The sequence below is a fragment of the Molothrus ater genome, chromosome 14 (genome assembly GCF_012460135.2).
Source record: "Molothrus ater isolate BHLD 08-10-18 breed brown headed cowbird chromosome 14, BPBGC_Mater_1.1, whole genome shotgun sequence".
Taxonomy (NCBI): domain Eukaryota; kingdom Metazoa; phylum Chordata; class Aves; order Passeriformes; family Icteridae; genus Molothrus; species Molothrus ater.
This window is the reverse complement of record NC_050491.2, coordinates 11,713,332-11,738,852: the sequence shown is the minus strand read 5'-3', so window position 1 is coordinate 11,738,852 and position 25,521 is coordinate 11,713,332. Positions and strand designations below refer to the sequence as shown.

The window sequence follows — 25,521 nt, the reverse complement described above, 5'->3', positions numbered from 1 at the left end:
GATAACACCATTCCTCCCAAGCTGTGCAGTTATCATAAATCGAAAATTAATTAAAACACCTTAAATCCCTTGAGCACAACACTTCATTAACGAGGAAAATGCACGTGGCAGATTGCAGCCAGGCAGGGATGGTGTCTGAGTGTCTGAGTGGTAAGCAGCAAAGAGTAACTTCCAAAGGAGCTTGTGCACTAGCTGCTGAGCAAAATCTGATTAAAATGAGACTGCTAAACTGCTTTTCAATGGTGGAAAAAGTCTGTGCTTTGTACATTTTGCTGTAACCCCACAGCAAAGCTGAGAGTTAGTGTAAGAATAGGGCTGGATTTTGGCTTGTGCTAAACAGAAATGCAGAGGTCTTGCTGACTCCCTGTCTGCTCCAGGCAGTGTGGTCTCCTACAAGGTGTTTTTCCATGGGGCTTCTTAGAGCCTGCTAGATTGGTAACTGGCAGGGGCAGGAATCACTCAGTTTTTCTGCAGGGCTCAGTGCATGTTTATTGCTCTGCCTTTCTTTTGACTTTTCTGCTTGCCTGTGACCTGCTCAGCCTTGAGATCCATCCTGCTGCAGATCTGCACACACCCTGCTCTCCCCCTTGCTAGCCAAAAGTTTGTTTAGCCAGAAATATTTGTTTTGTGCCTATAGCAAATAATAGGCATTCCTTGCCTTCCTGACATATTTTTTGTGGGTTTTTTTTTGAATGTGAAGCCAGACCTGCACACCTGCTCAATTTGATCTCACTGTCAGCCTTCAAAGCCTGGAGCCCTTCAGGGCTTCCACACTTGCTTTCCAAAATATCAGTGGCAGCAAGGAGGCTGCATGTTTGGCTGCTGCAAGGATGGGGCACTGGGATTGTTTTCTTGGATTTGTGCCAGTCTAAATCCACGCTGAATTTCACATCATGGGTCTTTAAAGACACAAATTATTGATTTCAGCTTTCTCACATTTCCCCTATGGCAGGACATATATGGCTTCTGTAAAAGCAAGATATGAGCCCAGCAGATGGTATCTAGAAGGAGGAAGTGTTTTCTTTGCCAACTCCATAACCACATGAGTCCCAAACTTCCTTTTAAGTCCTTTCAAGTGTTCTTCTGAGGCCTGAAGTGGCTATGGTGGCCAAGGCAGGTGGTCACTGCATTGCATGACAAGTCAAGGATGAAATGTTTTCCTGCAAGTTTGTTTTCAAATACTAGCTCTGCTCTACTTTGTAACTTCCAGAAAAGCAAAAGGGAGTTACACCTTTGTAACAGCTAGAATGGAAAATTTTTCATTTTTAGGATCTTCCGTAGCTATAATTACAATGAAAAGAATCCCCCTCTTATTTGTGGTCACAGGAAATGGTTTCTGGAGGGGAAAAACTCCTGAGATGTATTCTATATCCCATAATTTCTCTTCTACATTAAACCCAGTTATTTGATAGGCAAAAGACATTAAAAAAATGTTGCAAGAGAGCAAATAACAAAAATCTTCTGTAATTATTTGCATCTTTGGTTTTGGTTGCACGTGAGTGTTCTGGGAATTGGGCAAGAAAGCTTTCTCTGTTTTACTGGCTGGTAAGAACCAACAAAAGCTAGATTGTTCTTGTTTCACACTCTAGGTTTTCTTAAGAATTGAATCTGTCTTTTCAGGGCATCACTTATGGATAAATACATATATAAATACATATGCATACTTAGGAACGGTCTTTAAATTAAAGGTTATAAAGGAAAACATGCATAGAGGAGGGGTGTGCATTACAGGCAGGCTCAGACACCCTTCTGCCTGTCTCCATGTCTGTGCTGCCCTCACATCCCTTTAAGGCCTTGCTGGGAGCTGGCTGCTGGGTCGAGCCCTGCTCTGGTCCATGGTATGGGGCTGGGTCAGAAATGGGCTCCTGCAGAGTGCACAGTCAGCCCCACAGGGGCTGTTTCATGTCTCCCCAGTTCTGGCCCAGCTGGGGAGACACAGGCAGCACCTGACCTGGCTGGACCTCCAGCAGCCATTCACCCCTGGATCTGCTTCCCTGGACCTGGCACCAGGAGCCATTGCCTCTGCTTGGCTCCAGAAAGGGACACAGTTCCCTGTGAAAAGGGCACAGGTTTTCCTCCAGAGCTGGTGTGGGGGGAGTGCACAGGGCAGCAGATTCCCAGGCAAGGGCTTTGTCCCTAGCAGTGCATTGGAGTGTCTGGAAAGCCTCTGCAGTCTGGCAGTGTCCCCTGGGAGAGGTGCCAGCCCTGGCTGTGCTGTGTGTGCCTGCCCTGTCCCTCAGCTCAGCCCAGGGCTGCCCATGATCCTGTCTGGCTCTGGGGAAGGGCAGCACTGCAGTGGGCAGCAGTTCCTGGAGCTCCTTTCCCAGCTGCACACATGACCTGCGTGGCCCTGTGTTATTATAATGTTTATTTGCCTCTTTCCTTCTTTCTCCTATTTTGTTTTTTGATGATAATTTTTGGCCAGAGGCAGTGAAAAAAAAAGTGTTTTGTGCCCTAATTCTGGTTTCTTGGTGCAGCTCCAGTATCTTGCTAGCCACAGGTCCCAGATCCCTGTTTTAAGACTCTGTCACCAGCATGCCATGGTGGTACCTACAAGTTTTCCTGGAACATCCATACTTAGTGCAAGGAGTGGAGGGCCACAGCTGCAGCCTCTGGCTGATTCTATTTACTGTCACCTCCCACGGGCAGAAGGTTGTGGGGCAGGTAAAAGTGGCTAATGGGGCAGATAAAAGTGGCTAATGGACCATGCCCCATGAGGACCATGGGGTCTGGAACAAACTGAACAATCTGAATAAGTAAAATCGTGGTTGCCTCTGTTGCCCCTTTTTGGCAGGAGATTCTCTGGGCCTGGTTGCCAGCTGCAGCAGCAGGAGCAGAGTGCTGCTCTGCAATCCCCTGCAGCCTCCACCCCCTCGGGAGGTGCTGGCATCTCCCCTCCTCAGCAGGTCCCTGCGTGTCAGCACAAAGCCCTTCCTTGTTCTGCTTCCCTGTGCTCAGCCTGTGTGCCGAGGTGGAAGGAAGCCAAGGGTGGTGTCACCTCCCTGCCAGCCACCTCCTGTGACCACAGCCAGAGGGACAGACACACCCTGGCATCGCCAGGAGGCTGCAGTCCATGGGGACAGGTGTCCCACCTGTCTGCTGCAGGTGTCCCTTTCCAGGCAGGGCTGAGCTTGCCCTGACAGCTGTGCTCAGGGGTTTGCTGAGAGGACAGCCAGGCCACCAGGGTATTCCCCTGGTCCCTGCTGCAGGTTCCTGAGCCCTGCTGTGACTGAGGGAGCCTGCACTGTGGCTTGGCTTGGTCCTGCGGCTCCCTGGGTGGCCCTGGCTGGGGAGGCAGGGCAGGTCACTGAATTTTATGCTCTTGTTTGCATTCCTGAGGTCATGCAGCCATGATTTTAGCTGTTTTGGGGGGATCATGTAGATGTAGATGTGTGAGCATTGCAGGTCACATTTCCCAGTGAGGTTGGATTCTTGGTTGGGCTCTGATGGATTTTCTGATCTTCCAGATAGCACCTTGTGGTGGGAATGCCTGTGGGATCTCTCCTCTCTGCCCCACTGCTTGTGATTATGGCTTCTGGAAGAATGTAACTCTATCAGTCCAGTTTGGTGAGAATTTGCTAAAAACCCAGATGTTGTCAGGGGAGGGATTAGATGGACACAAGCAATCACATCCCCAAGAAACGTGACAGGAAAGTTCCCATCAGTCTAGGAAATGTGGTTAAAAATAGACCCCAAATTCATTCCCACAAATACTTTCAGACTCAGAATTCTGGCAGAAGTTCTGCTGAGGCTGTCCAGGCTGGAGCTCAGTTTGTTGCCCTGTGCCCCTGCCCATCTGATCCCTATGCCATTTAGTGGTGTATTTTCTAATATTTGCATGTCTCTTGTGAAGTTTCCCTCAGCATTTTTCAAAGGAAGGGTGAACATGTGTGCTGCCCTCTGCTATGAGATCCTGAAGTGTTGCACTTCCAAGGTGTCCTCCACGAGGAACGAAGCCTCTGCTCTTCTGTACCTCCTGATGAGAAATAATTTTGAGTTCACCAAAAGGAGAACGTTTCTGAGAACGCATCTTCAGGTCAGTGGCTGGAGAAATCTAGAGACAGGACACCTCAGATTAAATGACCAGTTACAGCAACAGAGCTCTGTGACCTATACCTGCAGAGGATCCTGCCATTGCCATATGGACAAAAATCCTCCTGCTTTCCAGGCTTTGCCTAATTCCTAATTCCAGTGACTGGTCCAGGCACCTTTAGGTAAAATAATTGCCATCAAGTACTCCAAGCTGTTGAGTTTTAGTGTATCAGACACATCTCTGTGCCAGAGACTGGCTGGGATGGGGTGGAAAGGACAGCTGCCCTTAAGGCAGGAGAAGGGATTTCCTAGGAGCTGTTTTTTTGGCATTGGCAGTTTTTGAAGCAAATGTAGATACCTAGGGGGACAGATGAATACACTCTGGGTTGTAAGGAATCACAGAAGAAGGTAGCTTATGTCCAAACAGGGATTCATACTAGAATAGTTGGATTGTTAGTTCTGCAAAGCAGTTTGGTCCTCTGGGGGATGTGAGAGCTGAGCCACAGCTCCAAACACTGCTTACGTGGTGGAAAAGATGTGATGCTTTCCTGTCAGCATTTTATTAACTGTGACCTTAATAAAACCCTTTTATTAGGGCTTGTTTAAATAAAGCCTCTACCTTGTCCCACAGATAATAATTGCAGTGAGCCAGTTAATTGCAGATGTGGCCCTCAGTGGTGGGACCAGATTTCAGGACTCCTTGCTCATCATTAACAACTTTGCAAACAGCGACAGGCCCATGAAGGTGAGTTGGAGATGTCACATCTATCAGCCATTGATGCAAGCCTGGGGAAAGACTCCAGGAAACTGTTAAGGGTTGGAATAATGACTGGAACTGTGATTTATAGGCTTGTAGTAGGCTGCATTTGCTCAGTAAACAAGTGTTGTGCCAGCAGCAATAGAACCAGCTGCTCAGGCAGGTCATGCTCCAAACTTGAGGCCTCACACCAAGGGGAGGGAGCTCAGCAGCTCAGACTGTGCTTTGCCATGTTCTGCTTGCCAGATTGTCCAAAGAGCTTTCCAGGAACTCCCAGCTTTGAGGGAAATGACAAGGGAGGGTCTGGTATTTCTGTTGAAGGTAATAATTAGCAGGATTTTGTTTTATTCAACTAGGTGTCCGTAATGTTAAGAAAGAGCTCTTATGTGGAGATTAATGGTTGTATTTCTTTGGAAAATAATTGCCTATATTTGTGCTAGAATTAGTGGCTTGTACCCCATCCATTGAGCAATTGCAACGTGCTCCATTTCACACAGAGCAGCTGCCAAGGCAGGGTAGGGGAAATGGGAAGTGTTTCTACAGTTCCACAGTTATCCTATACCTAAAGGCTTAATGGGAATTTCCATTAGGTGTTGAATTGTGGTCTAACATATTTATAGATAGGATATACCTGGCAAAAACCTCCATTCTTTTCTGCACACAGATGTTGGTAAGGGTTTTACTGAGCCATACTTTACTTGTAATTTACATCATGAGATGATCATTATATCAAGTTTTTGTTTTTGTTTTAAGTGCAAGAGTACATGAGAGATTTCAACACTGGAGAGAATGCCATGCACAGCCACAGCAGCAGCTGGGCTACAGGAATCTGAGGAGAGGGAGCATAAACCAGGCTCATCATGGAGGAGAGAGAGCTGAGGGGGAACCTTCCTGCTTCATTCCACAGCAGACAGTTTATAGAGACATAGTTCAACTCTTTTCAGAGATGTGGAGTGCAGGACAAGAGGGAGTGTATGCAAGTTGCAGCAAGGGCAATTCCAGTTTTGCTTAAGAAAAAATTATTTCCCAAGAGCACTATGCAGCCCTGGGGCAGGGCCTAGAAAGGAGGTGGATTTTCTGTTTTAGGAGATTATAAAACTTGGCTGGACAAGCCTTGGTCTAACTCAGTGTTGGCCTAGTTCTGAGCAGGGGATCAGATCAGAACACATGCTTCTCTACTACATTCTTGTGGTGGGAAGCTTTACAAATGCCTTCAGTGCTTTGGGAATTGAAGACAGACCACATCAGAGCCTAACAGCCAGATGTTGAATGACATGAAAAAATACTGGAACTGTGGTTCGTGGTCTCATCCAGAGATATTTGCATGCATGGAGCACTTGTGTGTTGCTCTCAGAGCAGCTCCTCAGGATGCCAGAGTGGCAGCCTCACTGTAGCACAGGAACAGCCAGACTGGCACCCTGGGCAGGCCTGGAGAGATTGGCCCTGTGCATGTCATGACTGAAGTGCCTCTGAATGCAGCTGAAACACTGTACTCTGTGTGCAGTGTGAGCTCAGTAAGGAAGAGCTAATTAGCCTTATCTACTGTGTTCTCAGTGTTTTCAGGTAAGTGAAGTTGGTTGGCTGAAAGGGTTGTTCCTTGGCAAAGCCTGTATTTTCTGTATCAGCTTCTAATTCAGTTTGTTTTGTGTCAGGCAACAGCTTTTCCTTCCGAAGTCAAAGATTTGACAAAGAGAATCCGCACAGTGCTCATGGCCACTGCTCAAATGAAAGAACATGAGAAGGACCCAGAAATGTTGGTGGATCTCCAGTACAGTTTGGCCAAGTCTTACGCAAGCACCCCCGAGCTCCGGAAGACGTGGCTGGACAGCATGGCCAAGATACACGTGAAGAACGGAGACTTCTCGGAGGTAATTTGTGCAATTGGAGACTGGTGCACAGCAGGACAGATGTACAGATGGCATTTTGATAATTTCCCTTTGTACTTTGCAGGCAGCCATGTGTTATGTTCACGTAGCAGCCCTCGTTGCAGAGTTCCTGCACAGGAAGAGTAAGTGTCTGCTGCTTGGGAGACACGAGGAGGATGATGGTGGGGTTTGGGGGTGTCAGAATCTTTTTAGAGACAAGGCTCTCTCAATTTGGTAAATTGTTATTTTATAAACAAGCTGAAAAGGAAAAAGAAATTATTGCAGTGTATAAAGCTAGAAGATGATGAGTAGTTTTTAAGAAATGACAGTTGTTCATGCCTGTTCACTTAGCCATGCTAGGATGGTGCTGAGTGAAATAAGAACCAGAACATCATGTCTTGGTTTAAATGTTCACTTGTATTTTACATTGGGAAATGTGCTCACTGGGGAAGGCCATGTTAAAAACTGACTCAATATGATCATCAGAATTATTACTATAGGAAGTACACAAAACTGTAGAATAAAGCAGTCAAAATTCAGTCAAGAAATGAGACTGTAGCCTAACCATAGACATATGTAAAGAACAATCAGAAAGAAAGGAGAGTTTTGTGGCTTAGTGCAAAACAGGAAGGAAGGACAGAGCTATGTGTTCTCAAGTTACATGACATTGCAGGTTTTCTTTTAACTACCTGTTCTGCAGTTGATATATTGACCCCATTTCTCATTTCCATTTAAGGGAGTAATTGTTGAAGTGGACCCTTAACATTTCAGAAAGTTAAGGCTGCATGAAAGCTGATTACATACACTGCCTTGGCTGGAAAGTTCTTCAGTGCCCTGCTCAGGGGGATTGGAGTCCCTCCAAATTCTGTACTTTGTCTTGGCAAAGTGGGAAAAATCAGGACTTGTTCTTGTGATATATATGCACATTTCACATGGCTGCAGAGAGGGGGGTACTGAAAGTTCGCAATGTTTTATTTGTACACAAAGGCTGCTTACCACAAGTAGTGGTAAAGGAGAACTCCTAAAAGGGAAGAGGAACAAGTCCAAAAGAATATTAAATTAAGTCTGAACATTGAGTTATTTCTGTCACTGGCACTCTTTGCATATACAGAGGCTGGAATGATTCAGTAAAGGCTGAACTACCCAAGGTTTTGGGGTACCTAACTGTGCTTCCTTGCTAGGAGTGTACAGCTCTGTGTGCTTACCACCCAGCTCTCCAGCAATAGCTGGGTAGGGATAGAGTTACTTTTCTTCCTTGGTAGCTGGTGCTGTGTTTTGGGTTCAGTGTGAGAGTAATGTTGATAGCACATGGCTGCTTTGGTTGTTTCTCAGTAGTGCTTACTCCAAGCCAGGGACTTCTTCAGTGTCTCGAGCTGTGCCAGTGAGGAGCTGCACAAAAACCTGGCAAGGAGAATAGCTGGGGCAGCTGACCTGAACTGGCCAAAGGGATATTTCACATCTCAGAATGTCCTGCCTAATACATTTGCTGGGGGAGTTACCTGGAAAGGAGGCCAGTCTGGGAATGGTTTTGGCATTGGTCAGTAGGTGATGAGCAACTGTGTTGTGCATCACTTGATTTTCTCAAGGTTTATATCTCTCTGTTATTATTATTACTTCCTTAGTTTACTTTGTTTCAATGATTAAATTGTTTTTATCTCAACCCATGGGTTTTAGCTTCTTTTCCCTGATTTTCCTCCTCATCCCACCAGGGCTGAGTGAGGCAGTGAGTGTTGTTGAGTGGTATTGATTTGCCTGCTCAGGTTCAAGTACAGCAGCATGACACATTTGAGATAATTCCACTAATCCATTTGCTTTTGTCTGCTGCAGAACTGTTTCCCAGTGGATGTGCTGCCTTCAGGAAGATCACTCCCAACATTGATGAAGAAGGTGCAATGAAAGAAGATGGTGGCATGATGGATGTACATTACAGTGAGGTGAGGTCCTGTGCTGTAGATAGGAGGATGGCAGAATATTCGATATCTGGTTAGGATTTAGTTTTAGACTTGATTCCTATGAGCTCTAACAAATTGCAGTTGTGCACTGCTATCTGCAAACAAGACTGTTCCACTCCAATTTCCCAAGAGAAATCTGCTCTGGAGAATTTTCTGTGTGTGATTCAGACAGGTAAAACTGATGTAAGTTCTTGGTTCTATGAAGGGCTTTTTTAGCACTGAGGCTGAAAAAGCTGCAGCACAACCTTTGCCTGCTGTGTTACGCAAACGCTGATGTTGCCAGCACTGGGCAGCACAGCCGGGTGTGGTGTTTCCGAGAAGGGGCAATACAAAGTCAAGCTCTGCAAGGGAGAGGTCATCTTAGGGTCCCCCTGGAGTTAGGGCTGTTCTGCAGGACACCAGGATAGCAGAACAATCCAGAAACCCTCGCAAGGCCTTGGGGAAGTGGATAGATCCACACATGAGTCATGAAGCCTCACAAGAACTTCTGCACCATCCCTGTGCAGCTGCCTTGGTTTGGCCATGTGGCCCTGCAGCCCAGCTGCCCTTTCATCAAGGCTCGAGGATCCTTGGCATCACAGCCAATACTTGTTCCTTGGATGTGTTTCTGAGTCACACACCTCTGATCTCCAGTGCTGTCCTGTCTGTACTCTCCCAGAGTTTTGCATTTTCCTGGGGGAGTAACTAAATAACCAGGACGTACTTGCTGGCTGTTATGCTAATGGTTTATGAAGAATTAATGAATTTTTAAAAAATAACTTGTCCTTTTTCTTCTTCTTCCCCTTCTCCTCCCCAAAATTTAGAATGCTTTTAGAAAGGCCAGGAATACACAGTGTTTAAACTTATGTAACTGCAGTTACTTATTCTGGGATCTGATAGAAGTATCTGAAGTTAAAATGGTTTTATCTTCTAAGCTGGAGTGTTAGTAACACCACCCATTTCCTGCTGTCACAGGAGGTCCTGGTGGAGCTGCTGGAGCAGTGTATAGATGGCCTGTGGAAGGCAGAGCGTTATGAAACAATTTCTGAGGTTTCCAAACTGATCATTCCTATTTACGAAAAGCGGCGTGAATTTGAGGTGGGTATTTTCAACTCGTTTGCATAGAGCAGGTAATTTTCTAGACTGCTAAGAAATAAAAAACAGGGGACTTTTTTATTTTTGAAGTTATGAGAAGTTATGAGTTACTGAATTGGTGTCAGTAAAACACACACTGCTGGTTTTTAAAGAAATTAGTGAAAGCAATGATCTGAAAGGTATTAATCAAAGCTAATGCCATGGGTGACTCATGGCTATTTAATGAATAATTACCACCTTCCTTCCTGTTAAAAAAAACCTGTCATTCCATATGCTTATCGAAGCTGGATTCTTTTTGGGACCTGAGGTTTTTAAGGGTTAAAAACAGAATGAGAAGAGCTCAAAGAAAGGACTAGATCTGTGGGTACTTCAATGGCAAGTGGAGAGGAAGGCAGGAGGCTGTTCCCAGCCTTGCTCCTTTGCACCACGTGCTGTGACCTGTGCTTCAGCTTGTACTGGTCCTCTTTCCCTCCCTGTGCCATGACAGAACATCAACTGAACCTGGGGGCAGGGGAGGAAGCCTTACCTCAACCTATTTTTTCATTGTAAAACTGTTTTTAATCAAAAAAAGACTTCCTGGGTAAAATACTGACAGCTGCTCTGTGTGTGAAGGCTCAGTCAGGAAACACCCTGAGACACCCAGTGCACTGAGCCTTCTCTCCAGGGACAGTGCTGTTCCTGCAGTCTATGGTACCCTGCAGACCTGACACTAAGCATCTACTTAAAACCAGGTTTTTCAAACAAGACTGTATGAGTTCAACCTCTTTAGAAATTAGGGTTCAATTCTCCAGAGGATTGTGTTCAGGTATCTCTGAAGCTTCTGGTGTTAGCTAGAATGTGCTGCTTGGAAAATCCTGCTTTCCCCATAATGTTAAAATCTAATTTCCAGAAACTCACCCAGCTGTACAGAACACTCCACGGGGCATATGCTAAGATATTGGAAGTAATGCACTCAAGGAAGAGGCTCCTTGGAACCTTTTTCAGAGTGGCCTTTTATGGACAAGTGAGTATACACACTGGCTTGCCAGCTGCCCCTCACCAGGCATCCTGGCCCAAAAGCTGCTGCTCTGTCAGACCTGGAGTTGAAAAGCTCCTCTGGTGCAGCCACCAGTGTCTACATGAGTGTTCTGGTATTGCACACTGGGGATGAAGGTTTGTATCTGTTTCCAGGAGCACTTGATTTATTATAAAGTTTATGATTCTGCCTGTAGGCTTTTCTTAAAACAACTCAGCAGTTAGGAAATGCCTTAGTGGGCTCAGAAAACGCTGAGGGTTTTTTGTAATAGTTATTGTAGGTTACATAGACATAATTTAGTGTGTATAGTATATAACCAGTAACAGTATATAACTATAACCATAGCATATAAACAGTAGTAGTAACAAACTTTTTTTTTTCTACAAAAAAATGCTGCTCCCTTCTGGGTATTAGCAGAGTAAAAGGTTATGAGAGAAGCTGGAGGCAAAATATCTGTCAATGTTGATTACACACATGTAGAGATACTAGTGTTAGCTGAGGTAGCTGAAAAACTGAGTAAGATCTGGGGCTCAGAATCCCAGGAAGTGGCATGATCTTATCATATCTCATTGAAGTCTTCTGAGCTTAGAAGCAGTTGTGGTTTTATTTTTTTTCTCCACCTATAGCAGTTAATAAAGTGTGATACCCTCATGTCCTTTCTGTCTCTGAACAACCTGCTTCTGCTTGTGGACTCAACCAAGGGGAGGTGCAGGACCCCTGTTTAGAAAACACCATGTACATTATATTAGCCTTGCCTTTTTTTATTCCTTCTTTTCGAGGAGATGATGAATACTCCTGAAACCCTCATGGGTTTGTACCTTTGAATGCCACTGTCACAACATACCAGAGCAGTGACTTTTGCTGCAGCAGACATGCATTTTATAGTTACCCCCATCTTCCCTGTAACTTTGGATATGTAAAAAGTAAATTTAGCAACAAATAAAAGGAAACAACTGCTGGCTTAGTTTTCTGGAAGTTGGAAATAACTGGATCAGCCCTTAAAATTGAGCTGTGGAGCATCCCAACAACCAATACTTGATCCAGTTTTGCACTTTGAAGCTTTTCTGGCTTTATATTCCAGCTACACACAGATAGCTTAATGCTGTGTCACAAGTTCTATCTGGAACAGTTCACCAAAGCATGAAGTTCCCATGCTGTTTCCATTATGGGTAAGACTGGTGATGCAAACACAGCCTTTGATGTGTTTTGGTCTCCATTTACAGTAAACACACCAAATCCCACTTCCCTGCATGCAAGAGGAATTAAAGCACAGGAAACCCATTTCTTTTCTTATTGCTTAAAGTCTCTTGCAGCTTACACAAATTCTTGAATCTCAGACTGTTCCTGTGGCTCTGCTGTCAGGGCTTCCTCAACTCACATATCTTTCTGCTCCTTCTCTGTACCTTGTTTTTGTGGGTTTTTTTCTCCTGCCTATCTCTTTCTAACCTTCCAAAAGGTCAAATGCTGGCCAAACCATCTTCCACATAGTTTAGATTTCTCACTGGTTGTACTCAAGTAGTGATGCATTGTATTTGTGTTGGTTGAAGAATTTTATTTTTTTTAGACCTTTTTTGAAGGAAGCTATTAAACAGGCAAAGTTCAGTGAGACTTTGTGAGCCATAGCCCTCCAAAACTTTTTGGCTTTCTGAAATGTTAGTAGAAGCTTGCTTTACAAGCAGCAAATCTAACATTAAAGTTTTCTAAATGAAGAAACACAGCTATTCCTCACTGGTTTTTTTTTTTTTTTTTTTTTTTGTGGTTACTGCCAGACATTCTTTGAGGAAGAAGATGGGAAGGAATATGTCTATAAGGAGCCCAAACTGACAGGCCTCTCGGAGATCTCCTTCAGACTTCTTAAACTTTATGGAGAAAAATTTGGGTCAGAGACTGTAAAGATTATCCAGGATTCTAATAAGGTAGAGTTAAACTGCATGCTCTGTGGAGCTGCAGGAGGATGGCAGAGTATCCCTTCCTTCTGCCAGTGGGAGAGGGAGAATGAGCCCTCTCCTCCACCCTCTTACAAACACCTTGCTCACACTTGCCTCTGGCATCCTCATGCTCCTGTGTGGACATGTTGCACAGCTTGACAAGTGCTGGTGCTGCTGTGGCTCCCAGGTGTGAATTCTGACTGGAAATTGCAATCCCCATTGCACTGAGCCTTGCTGAAGGCATTAGAAACCAGCACAGAGCATCAGGTGACTGGAAGCAGAGTTACTTCTTGCTGCTTTGATGCTGCAAGTCTACAAGAAAACCTCTTGGGGCCTTGCAGCCTTAGCTCCTTTCTTTTCACATGAAATACTTATCTGTGCTCCCTGCTAGAGCTGTGCACACCCTTGGGCTGCAGTGGGATTTATCTGGGCAGTGCTGGTGATCCCAAAGCTGGTTTAGTGCAGGCCTGCAGGTTTGGCTGGCCCAGCACTGCATGAGCACTGGATCATGGTCTGGAAACTTTGTGGTCATATTAAAAGGACTGAGTGGCTCAGGCCTGTGCTGCCTTGATGTATCAGGGAACGTGGCTGCCTGCTGCAGGAACAGCTTGTTTGGCACCATGTGATGTATTTCTTGTGCCACACCTCCTTATCTGCTGGTGGATGGTCTAGACATAGCAGCTGAAGGCAAAATGAGCATTTGGCATGTCATTGGCCTTCCTGCAATGAGGCCAGATCAGTAGGCATTTATTTTAAATCAGATCCCAATGAATAGATTAGCCAATTATAACTTCTCAACCTTTGCTCCCCCTGTGAGTAACCCTCTTATTTCATAGGTCAACATTAAAGACCTTGATCCCAAGTATGCCCATATTCAAGTGACTTACGTGAAGCCCTACTTTGAAGACAAAGAAATGTCTGAAAGAAAAACTGAATTTGAAAGAAATCATAATATCAATAGGTTTGTGTTTGAAACTCCTTACACTTTATCTGGAAAAAAGCATGGCAGTGTGGAAGAGCAATGCAAAAAAAGGACCATTCTAACTAGTAAGTACTAATACCTGAACATGAAACAATATCAGTAACTATTAGGAGACTTGTTCTAGCTCATGAAAATATTCAAGAAGTCTGACAAATTCTCTGAGCTTAATCAGAATTGTGAGACAATATTCTGGTTGGGAGGGGGAATTTGCCTTGTGTTCTTATGTGCACATTTTTACAGATTAAAAAATCTTCCTGGTAAATTATAGCTTTGTTTGGGATTTCACATCCCCAGGGGCAAGAATCTGCCTGTATATGTTCCATGAAGAGTACTCCTATGTGCTGCTCATATGACTTCTCAATCTACACATTTCTTTTGCTGTTTCTGCTAGCTTTGAACTCCTTTCCATATGTTAAGAAGAGAATTCCAGTCAATTATGAACATCAAGTTAATTTAAAGCCAATTGATGTCGCTACTGATGAAATAAAGGACAAGACAGCAGAGCTGCAGCAACTCTGCAGCTCTGCTGGTGATGTTGACATGATCCAGCTGCAGCTCAAACTGCAGGGCTGTGTCTCTGTGCAGGTCAGTCTGTTTGATGTCTCTTCAGAATTGCATTTACATGCACAGCTCGAGGTGAGGCATGGTCACAGCACATTTACTTTCCAGAAATCATTAACTACCCAGGCTTCAGGGCTGCAGCCTCCCTGGCACTTTCAGTGCTACACATGCAGCTGGCTCATGGAAATAAACATTTCCTCCAGTGCTGTTTACAGTGTCAAGTCCAAGTGTAATTGCACATTAATTAGCCATAAGTAACTGCTGAAACATACTCAAGTCTTGAAGGTTGTACTGTAACAGTCAGGGCACAAAGAGCTTTTTGTGAGTCTGCCTTCTCAAGCTGGATGAGTGACCTTAGGACTCAGACCATGCTGCTCTCCACACAGAAATAAAAGGAAAATATGAGGAAACAATATCTCGTTTTATCTCAGCAGGAGTTCTAGCATAAATGATTTCTTCTTTCATTCTAGGTTAATGCTGGTCCTTTGGCCTATGCCAGAGCTTTCCTAAGTGACAGCCAGTCCAGCAAATATCCTGCTAAGAAGGTGAATGAGTTAAAAGAAATGTTCAGGTAGGATTTCTAATGTAATAAAAACCAGCAGTTGGCTGGAAGATGGTACCTGCTCTGATTATATTTTTGTCTGTCTCCAAACTCAGCAGATGCTGGATACTTAGATATGTTTTATAAAGATCCAAGTCTCATGGGATTGTGGGTGCTCACACATTTGAAAAAACCCAATGAAATTATATATATCAAGATTATATATATCAAGATATATCTTCCCAAGTCCAGGGCTGGGCTCTCCATGAGGAGATTTGCCTGAACACTTGCTTCAACAGTTTCTGTGGGTTTTTGAGATTATCACATAAAGTATGTTTGAAAACCAGAGATCTGACGATCCAGGGGCTCAAGAGTCTTTGATATTGTGCATTGTTTGCCAGTTTTTCCAAGGGGATTTTTTCCTAGCTAATGATGAACTTAAAATACTTTAAAGAAAATTCTTTCTCAGTTTATGGAAGAGCACTATTCTTGTTTCTGTTGCTAATTTTTGAAACTGTGTGACTTGCGCAGGTGTTTTTCCAATTTCTGGACCTCTCAGGTGCAACCAGCTGCCCACCAGTCCCTTCTGTGCTGGTGGCTCCCATTTCACCCATTTCTTCATTCTCATTGTATGAAGAAAGCAGCATTTGGGCCAATCCCATTCTCCTTCCATGTACCAAGTAACCTGGCAATCAGGCAGCAATCCCTGAGAACATGCCATGCATGGTTTTACTTTCCAGCCTTGCTGTGCAAACACAGTCTTCATTTCAGTTGTGAATGTATGTTTATTGAGTTTTATAAAAAAGAAAAAATATGTGTGTTAAATGGAGCAAAGAATAAATAACAGACCTCAGAAAGAGCATTACAGGTCCCCATGGTGTGAATTTCCTTCTGGAGGGTGCCTGACCTCTGACAGCCCTGCTGTGTCACACACACGCAGCTCTGGCCAGCCCTGCAGGACTGGCTGTCCCACCTCCTGAGGATCCAGGCTCACAGGAGCTCCAGCAGAAAGCCCAATGCCTGTGTTGCAGTCCCTCTTCATTCCCTGATTCACTGGGCCAGGGATACCCCTGGAATGTGTCTTGCCCCAAACACAGCAGAAGAGGGGGTGGGAAATACTGAGATTTGCCTGTCTGCTCAGTTGCTTGCTTTGATAGAAGACTGGACTGTTGCAATGCCCCAAGTTCATTCCTTTCCTCCCCAGGAAGTTTATCCAAGCCTGTGGAATTGCTCTGGAGCTCAACGAGCGTCTCATTAAGGAGGATCAAGTGGAGTACCACGAGGGGTTAAAGTCAAACTTCCAGGATATGGTGAAAGAGCTTTCTGACATCATCCATGAACAGGCACGTACTGCACACGGGGAGCCCACAGAGTCTGCTCTCTGTGCTGGAAAACTGACTAAGCTGAGAACTGGCTGGGAACTGAAAATGTGATCACTCCTCATGTTCTGCAGCTAAATATAAACGGGCGAGTAAGCAAATGTGAAAATTAAGCAGTAGAGTTGGTGGGTTCCTAAAACTGCTTTCTGTTGACTGGACATCTCAGCCTGATGTTGGTATTCAGAGTGCTGCAGGGTGGAGTCTTCAGGACACACCACTGCCTGCCATGGCCATCAGAAATCCTATGCCATGTTCTGCATCATATTTGAAAATTATAAAGAGGTCACAGGTCAAAGTTCTCTGGCAGAATTTCCATTTCCTCAGTTATAGCCAGCTTTTTGGGTTTTTTAATGCTATTTTTCCTTATATATGTTTTCTTATAATTTTTGCCTAATGCCAACATGCCATTTCTATGCACTGTTAAAATTCATGCTAGTTTATCTGATCTATGATTTTATGTTTTCTTGGATCTTTCTACAAAAATACTTTAATAGTAGCATCAGAAAGGTGAGAGATTCAAAAAGCAGTTGTACTTCTATCTAGTATCATGCTGTGAAATTAGATGAGAACTGTCTTTCTGAAGTAATTCCCATGCCTCTGCTCTTTAATGTTGCCTTCATTATGATAAAAGAAAGCTTGTAGAGTTATAGCATCAAGGATATAAAATCAACAGTACAGACTGCATTGTGGTGCATACAACTTGAAATTTAGAAGAATGCTTTCAGGATCTCCCAGTTAGCCAATATGTGGTCTATGTGTGACTATGAATTAAAGATGCAACATGTTAACTCACTGAAAATGGATAGGCAAATTCCACAGTTAGTTGAGTAGTTGTTCACACTAAGTGAAAAATCTACAAATAACAAAATAATACAACTGCACCAGGCTGCTGTTTGTAAATGAGGTTGATTTACAATAAAATAATGCTTATGGGAATCTTCTTATGGAATAGTACAATATCATTTCAGGGAAGCAGTCTCATGATGGGGATGAATTTTGTTGTAGGAATGTAAGGGTGGATCCATTTGAGAGTGACTGGTGCATTTCTGTTGCTTTTGTTACATTCCTCTTCTATTCTGCTCGTGGCCACCATTGTTTTAGTGTGCAAACTATTGATTTTGCACATTTGCCACACTTTTTTTCACTGCCACTACCTGCAGAGAGGCTTGTTCATAAGTGCTGCCACCTGCTTACTCTAAGCTGTTTGCCAATGCCAAGACTTCTAATTTGCATGCAGCTGCTGAAACTTTTGTGGCTTTTGAATTTTGCAATAGTCAAATCAAAAACAAATCACTCAGTCCTGCACTGTCAAAGTACAATAGCTAAGATTATTTTAGCACAAAGAAGCATTGTTAAAACACACTCCCTGCTACCTCAATAGATTTATCCACTGCTGTGTTGTCTTTGCTTAACGGGCAAAATATGACTGAAATGTCCAAGTGAAGGGCTCCCTAGAAGGATATACTTTCCACTTTCTTCTTGAAATAGCTCAAAAGGCAGCTTAAAATACCATGGTTTTGAACACTGTTCTTTATAGTTGCACAACATGATGTACAACAGCTGACTTGAACTTTTCATTGCCATCAAATGACCTAATATCTAACAAATTCATCCTAATGGAATAAGTTTTCTTATTTTGCAACATTACTCACTTAAATGTAAAAAGTATAGTGCATTAACTTGGGGTTCTCACTGTAAATAGCATGTGCTTTTCTAAATATTATCAGTGTCCTAAAGCAGCACAGGCATTGCCCTTTGTTTGAGATGCAAGAGCAGATGGGTAATCACTGGGTCAGCCTGTGACCTATTTACAGATCTTCTACAGCTACAATGTAAGCACAAAAAATTTATAACCTGCAGCTGAACAGGTCCAGGAAATTCCAGAGACTGGCAGAAAGCTGGATTTCCAGAGTTGTTTATGATGGCCAGTGATCTCAGCTTCACTACTGCAATTTCAAAGTAAACTAAATTGACTGGTGAACCACATGGTGAAAATAAATGCACAGTCAGCTCTGCCATTCCAGCTGGATCCTGTGCTTTCAGGGTGTCCTTCAGGCTGCAAAGTACAAAATCTGGACACAGAGGGAGTGAGTGTCTTTGGGATTTAGCTGCATGTACTCCCCATGCTCACAAAAAAACCTATTAGAATTCTGTTACTGCTGAGACATAATAAAAAATTGTTATACAGAGAACTGTTTCTTTCCCACATTGCCTAGTTGTAACTAAAAGTGATCCAGTAATACACAGAATGGTGTTTGTATTAATGCTACAGAAATCACTAAACTATTCTTCTTTCTCATTTCTTTGTTACGCTGCCTTTGTGAAACAGCTTTGAAGACAAGGTTGGATATCTCTTTCGCATACCTTTTTAAACAGCTTGATTATCACAATGAAGTGAAACCTGTACTGAATTTTTGGTTGTTTTGCTTTGTTTAGATCTATCATGAAGACACAATGCATTCACCGTGGATGCAGGACTCCCTTCATGTCTTCTGTGCGATCAGTGGAACCTCTGGTGATGGAAGTTACTGCTCACTCAGACCCACTGCTGACATATAAACATATCAGTCAGATTTTACAGAGCCTCCTCAGGAATTCTTGGAACTGTACAAAGGATGTTTAAAACCATCCATGATGAGCAAAGATTGAATTGCAGGGTGGTTTTGTTTGTTTTGCTTGGTTTTTTTTTTTTCCCCACAAAAAAGTTGCCATGCTTTCAAACAGCGTGCTTGCTTATTTTGCTGAGCAACATTGAAAGTGCCTGGACATTGCACCACTGTGCTTGTTTTCTACTATTTTTTTAAGCTCAATGAACAGCAGGATGTGGAAAGGCAATTATCTAAATACATGTTGAATTACTGAACTATGAATCAAAACAATGATGTACTATGTAAAGTTGTACAATGGAATATAATAAAATGTAAAACTACTTTGTAAATAGGACTATAGAGTATATAGAAATTAGCATTTTATCATATTTGCTGCTAAAAGCTTTGTTGGACAGGGGACATGAAGGAGAAATTGTATTTACTGGTAAGAGACCTTTCTCTTTTAAAAAATGACTTGGGATCCACATACCCCTATTGCACTCAATGAGAGTAAACTTGCCCTAGTATGGAATAATAAAACCTAAGTCAGAAATTATAATTTTCATACACCCTCAGAGCAGATATTTCTAAAGTAATCTCTGTGAAAGGTGAGCTTGCTGTAGCTGATTCCAATTTTGGGTAAATTTTCACCGCTGCAGAAGAGGATGGATTGTACTCACTGAGAGCAAACCTGAGAGATGTGTCATTTGATAAGAGTTTTCTCCTGCTTGCCACTCATGGTCTCACACAGATATGAATTCTGAGAACAGCTTAAATTGAGTTGGAACTTATAAGGTGCTTTAATAACTTGCGGAAAAAATTCTAATAATCAGAAAGATGTGGTTTAAAAACTTGCAGCACATCAAAATAACTTATACAAAATTGAGGGATTTGTTAGCACCACAAGTCATGCGTGTTCCCTCCTGTTAAGCTGATTTGTTCTCTGAAAGCTCATTGTTTTTGTCTGATAGGTGGTTGGAGAAAATGTATTTTCCAGTAATTCTTTTATTCCTTCTTCCCCTTCCCAAAGCTTTCATACATTCTCTGCCTCTTTTTTAATAACACGCTTCAGATACAGGAAGAAGAACACAGTGCAGTAATTCTTTTATCAGCGACATTTTTAACATCCGCGTTTTTCAAAATCCTATCAATTGTAAATATGGTTCCAGTAGTTCATATGGGAAGGGTGGGAGTTTTAAGGATATGTAAAAAAATGCCATAATAAAAGAACTTCAGCTGGGTATTTAGCTTGGCTGTAGTGTCTATAAAATGTTAAGCTTCTAAGTCTTTGTGACAAAACTTGTCTTCAAATAATACCTGGACCACATTTCAAAATGTTTATTATGCATGATTCTAAATACCTACAATTCTTTGTATTCTGAGAAAATAATGTTGTGATCCATAAATTCACCCATTAGCTGTTTCAAGCAAAATACAGATGTGCCTATAACAAACCAGCCACATTTCTGCTTCTATGTGCTTTTGTGCCAGACAGGCTCTAAATTTAGCAAAACTTTAAGAGGAAGAGAGATTAGTGTGTGTAAATATGGTTAGCACCTTCCTCATTGTAATCTTTCAACAAGTAATATTTAAAAGCATTTAGTGAGAGTTTTCCAATTTACTAAGAGGTGTGAAGCTCATTATTAGTTGATCCAATACAAGATACCTTTGGACCTAATTGACCTTTAAATATCAGTAGTAAAAAGTATATCTTGACTACAGTCAGCAGATGTAGGAGATGCAGGCATCCAAAAGCTCTTGCTTGCACTGTAGCTCTTTCAGATACTACAGAGAACCTTCTTTTCCTGGATTTGCAGGGAGACCCTTATGCATGTTTTTTGATGTTTTTAATGTTCTGAGATAATATCGTTGGCTGAATTTTCAATTTCTATTCCTTATATTTACTATATTTACTGGAATTCCAGTGGAATTCTTACTTGTATCTTCAGATATCTTTCAATGGTCCAAGATGAGTTTTTGTCTGAATTTCTGAAGCTGTTGATATTGGAGTTGTTCTGCCATTTTACTGTCATATACTGGAAAGCTGCCACAGTAATTGGGCCAAAAAAGAAGTGCTTAATATCAATGCAATTAGAATATATACAGTCACTGCATTTCAGAAGATACACTTATTTGCAGTTTTAATTAATTACATAAATGATATTCCCTAAGGATTAGCCTTCTGCCCTGCTAAATAATTTTTCTGGATTTTCTACAGAAAAATCTCTTTTTTAGATAGATTATAAAAAGACTGATAACAAACCAACTTGTTTTTCCTTTGTGTATTCAACCCATCTAGAAAGGATGAGGAGTGGCCATTATTTTACAGCTGTTTTTAGACAATGATGCCAAGAAGATGATCACATTTTCTCCATCTATCCTTTTCTTACTTAATTGTCCCAGTTTAGGGAAATCCTCCAGATCTTTTCTTATTTATGGCTAAAAGAGCTTAACTCACAGATATATCTGGAGATTGTACTGTATATGTGCCTGTTTTAAGTAGCTGATACTCACACTGGGTACATCATATTTGCTACCTGTTTGAGAAGAATAGAAATGTCTATTCTTTGTTAAGATTTTTTATTTTCTTATCTTGCCTAAGGAATGGCAGGATTTTTTAGTCTTGAAAAATTAGTGGAACATATTTCAAATGACATCCTGGCACACACTCTTTCTGTACCTCAGTTTGGCTACATTACATATTTTATTTGTGTGCCTCTAATTATTTTTGCTGTAAAACTGCTGTATAATACATCAAGTCTTCAGAATGGATGCCTTGGTAATTTTGCATAAAAGGAAAAGAAATGGGATTAAGTATCAGTGGGGATGAAGAGGAGTTGGCTATTCAAAGTATCAGGATTGGTTTGGATAATGGGATGTGTCAGAGCCAGATGGTTTACAAATAGGACATAGAAAGCAACAAAGGGTCTGCCAGAATTTTATGTACAAGAACTTGCTTTCAGAGATTTACCAAGTAAGCAAAGTATAAACATTTTCTCTCTTGGACCTACTGCCTTTTTCTCTGCAGAGGGAGTAGAAAGATTCAGTTTAAGAAAAATAACCTCAGAACTCCATTTCCTCTCCCCCAAAATATCCGGAATGAAGAGCTTACTGCAGAAAATGATGAATTTTTACATATTATTTGATGTTCTAATCTTCTTCTGATATCAGGACTTTTCATTACATAGGCCAGCAAATGAAAAATCATGGATGAGAGAATACCTGTAGCGTGTAATGTTTGGTTTTGTTCCAGAAGACCTTTGAACATACACAACATGGTATTTTGATACCGAATAAGACTTTATATAAACATAATACCTTTGTCTTAAAGTAGGTAAAATATGTTTGTTTTCCCTTTTTAAAGATACCAAATTTCAGGGATTCTACATTATGATTTGAGCAACTTGGCCCAAAAGAACTGGAGAAGAACGTAAGTGGAAATTACGGGCTCAAAAACTTAATAGAAATGAAATTACATCTTACCCAATTTACCCACTTGAGGAGAGTAGCACATGTTGATCTGATGTTCATAGAGATGAGTTCTCTAACTGAAAAGGGGGTTCTTACTCTGTTGAGCACTGTGTACAGCTAATTCTTATACAGCCAGACTGTAGTACTTCAAATAATAGGCTTATGCCAAGCAGTGGCAAACCAATTGTGATAGAGATATAATATTTCAGCTGGATGTAATTTACTCTCTTCTCATGTAAATCTAACACCTGCTGCTCCATAATCATAACAGGAGTGCTTTTATCCTGCATGTTTACCTTTGAGTGTTGTACTATCCCTGTTTAAACTTCTGTCTGTGAAAGAACACCTCCCATTTGCCTTGGTTCTTAAGTGCTGTACTGGACACAGAGGGTGAACAGAGCTGCTCGAGAGCTTCCTAAGACCAGCCATCCTATACTGCTCTTTTTACTTCCTTTTTCTTGAATAATGAGTAATTTTGACAAGAACCCAGGGAAAAAAAGTCACATTGCAGTCAAGTTCAGAGTTTATTCCAGGTCAAAATAAAAGACTAGAAAACCAGGAAAAATAAGTGTTTCAATAACCATGTTTTGCCTAGGGTTTTTTTTTGTTTGTTTTTTTGGTTTTTTTCCTCATTTCACAGAACAGGGTGAGTGATCGAAGCTAATACCAGTGCAAGATTCATGGGACAAAACCCTAGTGCACTGAGCTATCACATACGCACCCCCTAAAGAAGGTTACCAAAATAAATCTTCAAACACAGAAGTACACCAAATTAAATGGTGAATACTAAACTATTCAGCAATGAATAGAAGATGCTGACTGAAAAATCCTAAAGGGGCATGAGCACCACAACATCCAGCTCAGGGAAATCCCACAAACATGATTCATCGGGAAAACAGAGACAGTCATACACACAAATTTATCAATAGAAACAAGATCTGAATCACAAGTAAGGAAATGTCCCAGCAGATCACCCTACTTTCCTAAAAAAATCCGGTAAGTTTGTGGTTGCGTTTTTACTCTGTTCTGAAGTTAGAATTTTCAGACTTTTGCTCTTTGAGGATGTATTTATTATTGCTCTTCTTCAACTGGCTCAACGTACAAGGTGGTTACAATAATGTACATGCCCAGGCAGCTGAACTAGCTCTTACATTATGTAATGTAAGTCAGGTATAATTGTTATTTACCTCACCAGAGGATGAAGGAAAACCTGCTTTTTTTACTCTTGTCTTCTGGGGCTTCTGTATGGAGCTCTTGCAAGCCTTGGCCAAACAGCTGTAAAACCAGGTTTATGCCGTGCCTCCTTTAGTAAAGGCCAAATAAGGCCCTTGCCAAATAAGTAGGTAAATCAAATAGATCTTCATACTTAGGGAATAGTGAGTAGAAAAGTTGATGCATGGGCTTGTGATAGAATTTATCAGAGGGGGAGATACAACATTTGCACAAACATGCTTGGTTCCATGTCCACCCAAAAGTGCTTTTCAAAGGAGGTGGGTTTTATTCCACAAAGTTTCTCTTTTCCAGCAAGGCTTGGGCAGCAGTTCAGAGTTTGCAGGGTTACTGTCTGTTGTGAATGTGAATCACAAAGCTCTGGATGTCCCCAAAGAGCACAGAACAAAGAGCACAACAAAGGTCAAGACGTGAGGAGCCATGTGAGTCAGACTGGGTTTTTTTCAACACAGTTTTGGATTTTTGTGCCTCAGATCCAGCTGTATTCAAGTCCTTTTTTGAACTGACTCCAGCCATCTTCTGAAGAGCCTGTAATTATTTTGGCTGAGACCTAAAATACTGACAGAAGCTCCTGCAAAATCGGAAAGGAGAAATCTCAACATGGATGTGGACTAACTTCTGGTCCCAAAAGGGACAATTCCCCATGACTCTGTGCTGCTAATAATTGTTGCCTCTCGCTGGACTTGGTAATTGTGCAGGCACACCAGGCATTGGCACAATTTCTTAATTTGATTTAGGGAACATTGCATCTGCAAACTCACTGCATGTCCCCACAATCACTGGCTTTGTTTGTGTGGGTGGAAAAGGCAGGAGCACACAGCCAAGGGCAGGTCAGTAAGATGATTGTAAATCAGTTGATACCAAACCTGAAGCCATACCCCAGGTACTTGTTCAACAGATCATTTGAAAGGTTCCTCAGGTGTGTCTGTACAAGTTCCAGTCACCACAGTACAGGTGCACTGGCTCACAAGAACATAAACAACAGAGATTTGCAACAGAAAGCTGCAGGACAGGACTCAGTGAGATTGAGAAATGGGAAGTCTTTGGTAGGTGGCAGGGATCAAAGGCCCTGGCAGCAATTGTGATTGCCGGGAATCGGGACGGGAATATGACAACGAGTTGAGCTTTCAGGGAGAAGGAAGAGAGAGGGGGAAAAGTGTTTCAGCTGCCAACAACATTGATGGGCAGGCATCCAAAAGCAATGAATGACTGCATGTGTGCTTGGCATTGGCTCTCTGGAGGGAAGGAGTGGATAAAACAGAAAGAAGGAAGGAAAGAAAACAGCAAGGAAACTGAAAGCAAGAGAGGATCAGCTTGGATCAGCTCTACTCTACAAATGTCCTCACTAGCAGGCATAGCCCATGCTTGCTCTAATTGCACAATCCAGTCTCCATCACACAGTTTAAATGTTCCACATCCTGGAACTTTAGACGACATGTTTATTTGATTATAATTGCAAGGTCCTTGGGCACTTTTTAAGAGCAACTAGAAGTCCTCTTATTCCACAGGGAAACAAAAAGGCAGAAAAGCAAAAAAAAGCCCAGCATTAACACAGGATATTCCCCACCCTGTCATAAAAAGCTCCACTTCCCTTTTTCTAGAATGAGTGTCTAAAAAGCAGATGAACTCTTGCAAAACTCTTTGAAGAGCTGAGTAAATACTGAAACATTCTGTTGGGTTAGGAATAAGTTAGTTTTACTAACAAATTTTGCCTTGAAACTCAGTCAAGTTTCCTCCCTGCTGGATCTGTACTATTTTTAGAATACCTGTATTTGGGTGGTAACTAGGGCCATGCTTGCTAGCTACCATAAAATTCTGGTTCTGAAGGGAAATATTTTTTATCCCAAATATTTTATTCTCCTGAAATTAATCAAAATAGCACTTATGTCCTATTCCCAGTTCTGAGAAAATTTTGGAAAACTTGCTGCATCTCTCCCATAGAAAATGTGAGCGCAAAATTCCAAGTGACCATATTGTATTTGGAAAGGGCTGAAGGAGAGGGAGTTTGGGGAAGTTTGTGGAAGGCAGATCTGAAAAAAAAAGAACAATATGCATTTTTAGCACAGACGAGAACTGTAGAAATTAGCTGAATTTTCAGGAGGGATTTTGAAAAGCAGCATTCTGCCAGGGGCTGAATAACTGCTCC

The 25,521-nt window shown here is 42.2% G+C and overlaps 1 protein-coding gene across 3 annotated transcripts in view; it reads left to right on the top strand.

Moving 5' to 3' along the window:
• The window catches only part of DOCK11 (dedicator of cytokinesis 11), an 82,881-nt gene extending 62,750 nt beyond the window's left edge, over positions 1–20,131 (top strand). For 2 of the 3 annotated variants that reach the window (XM_054516307.1, XM_036401956.2), the window contains 13 exons: positions 3,854–4,036; positions 4,664–4,777; positions 6,442–6,657; positions 6,740–6,797; positions 8,482–8,588; positions 9,561–9,683; positions 10,570–10,683; positions 12,465–12,611; positions 13,460–13,670; positions 13,997–14,190; positions 14,637–14,737; positions 15,912–16,050; positions 18,523–20,131. In XM_054516307.1, the coding sequence (XP_054372282.1) occupies positions 3,854–4,036; positions 4,664–4,777; positions 6,442–6,657; positions 6,740–6,797; positions 8,482–8,588; positions 9,561–9,683; positions 10,570–10,683; positions 12,465–12,611; positions 13,460–13,670; positions 13,997–14,190; positions 14,637–14,737; positions 15,912–16,050; positions 18,523–18,645 (1,830 nt within the window). In that variant the 3' untranslated portion in view covers positions 18,646–20,131. Of the gene's footprint in view, positions 1–3,853; positions 4,037–4,663; positions 4,778–6,441; positions 6,658–6,739; positions 6,798–8,481; positions 8,589–9,560; positions 9,684–10,569; positions 10,684–12,464; positions 12,612–13,459; positions 13,671–13,996; positions 14,191–14,636; positions 14,738–15,911; positions 16,051–18,415; positions 18,429–18,522 lie in introns of all 3 variants that reach the window. The other variant, XM_036401957.2, reaches the window with a different exon arrangement.
• The last annotated feature ends 5,390 nt before the right edge of the window (positions 20,132–25,521 follow it).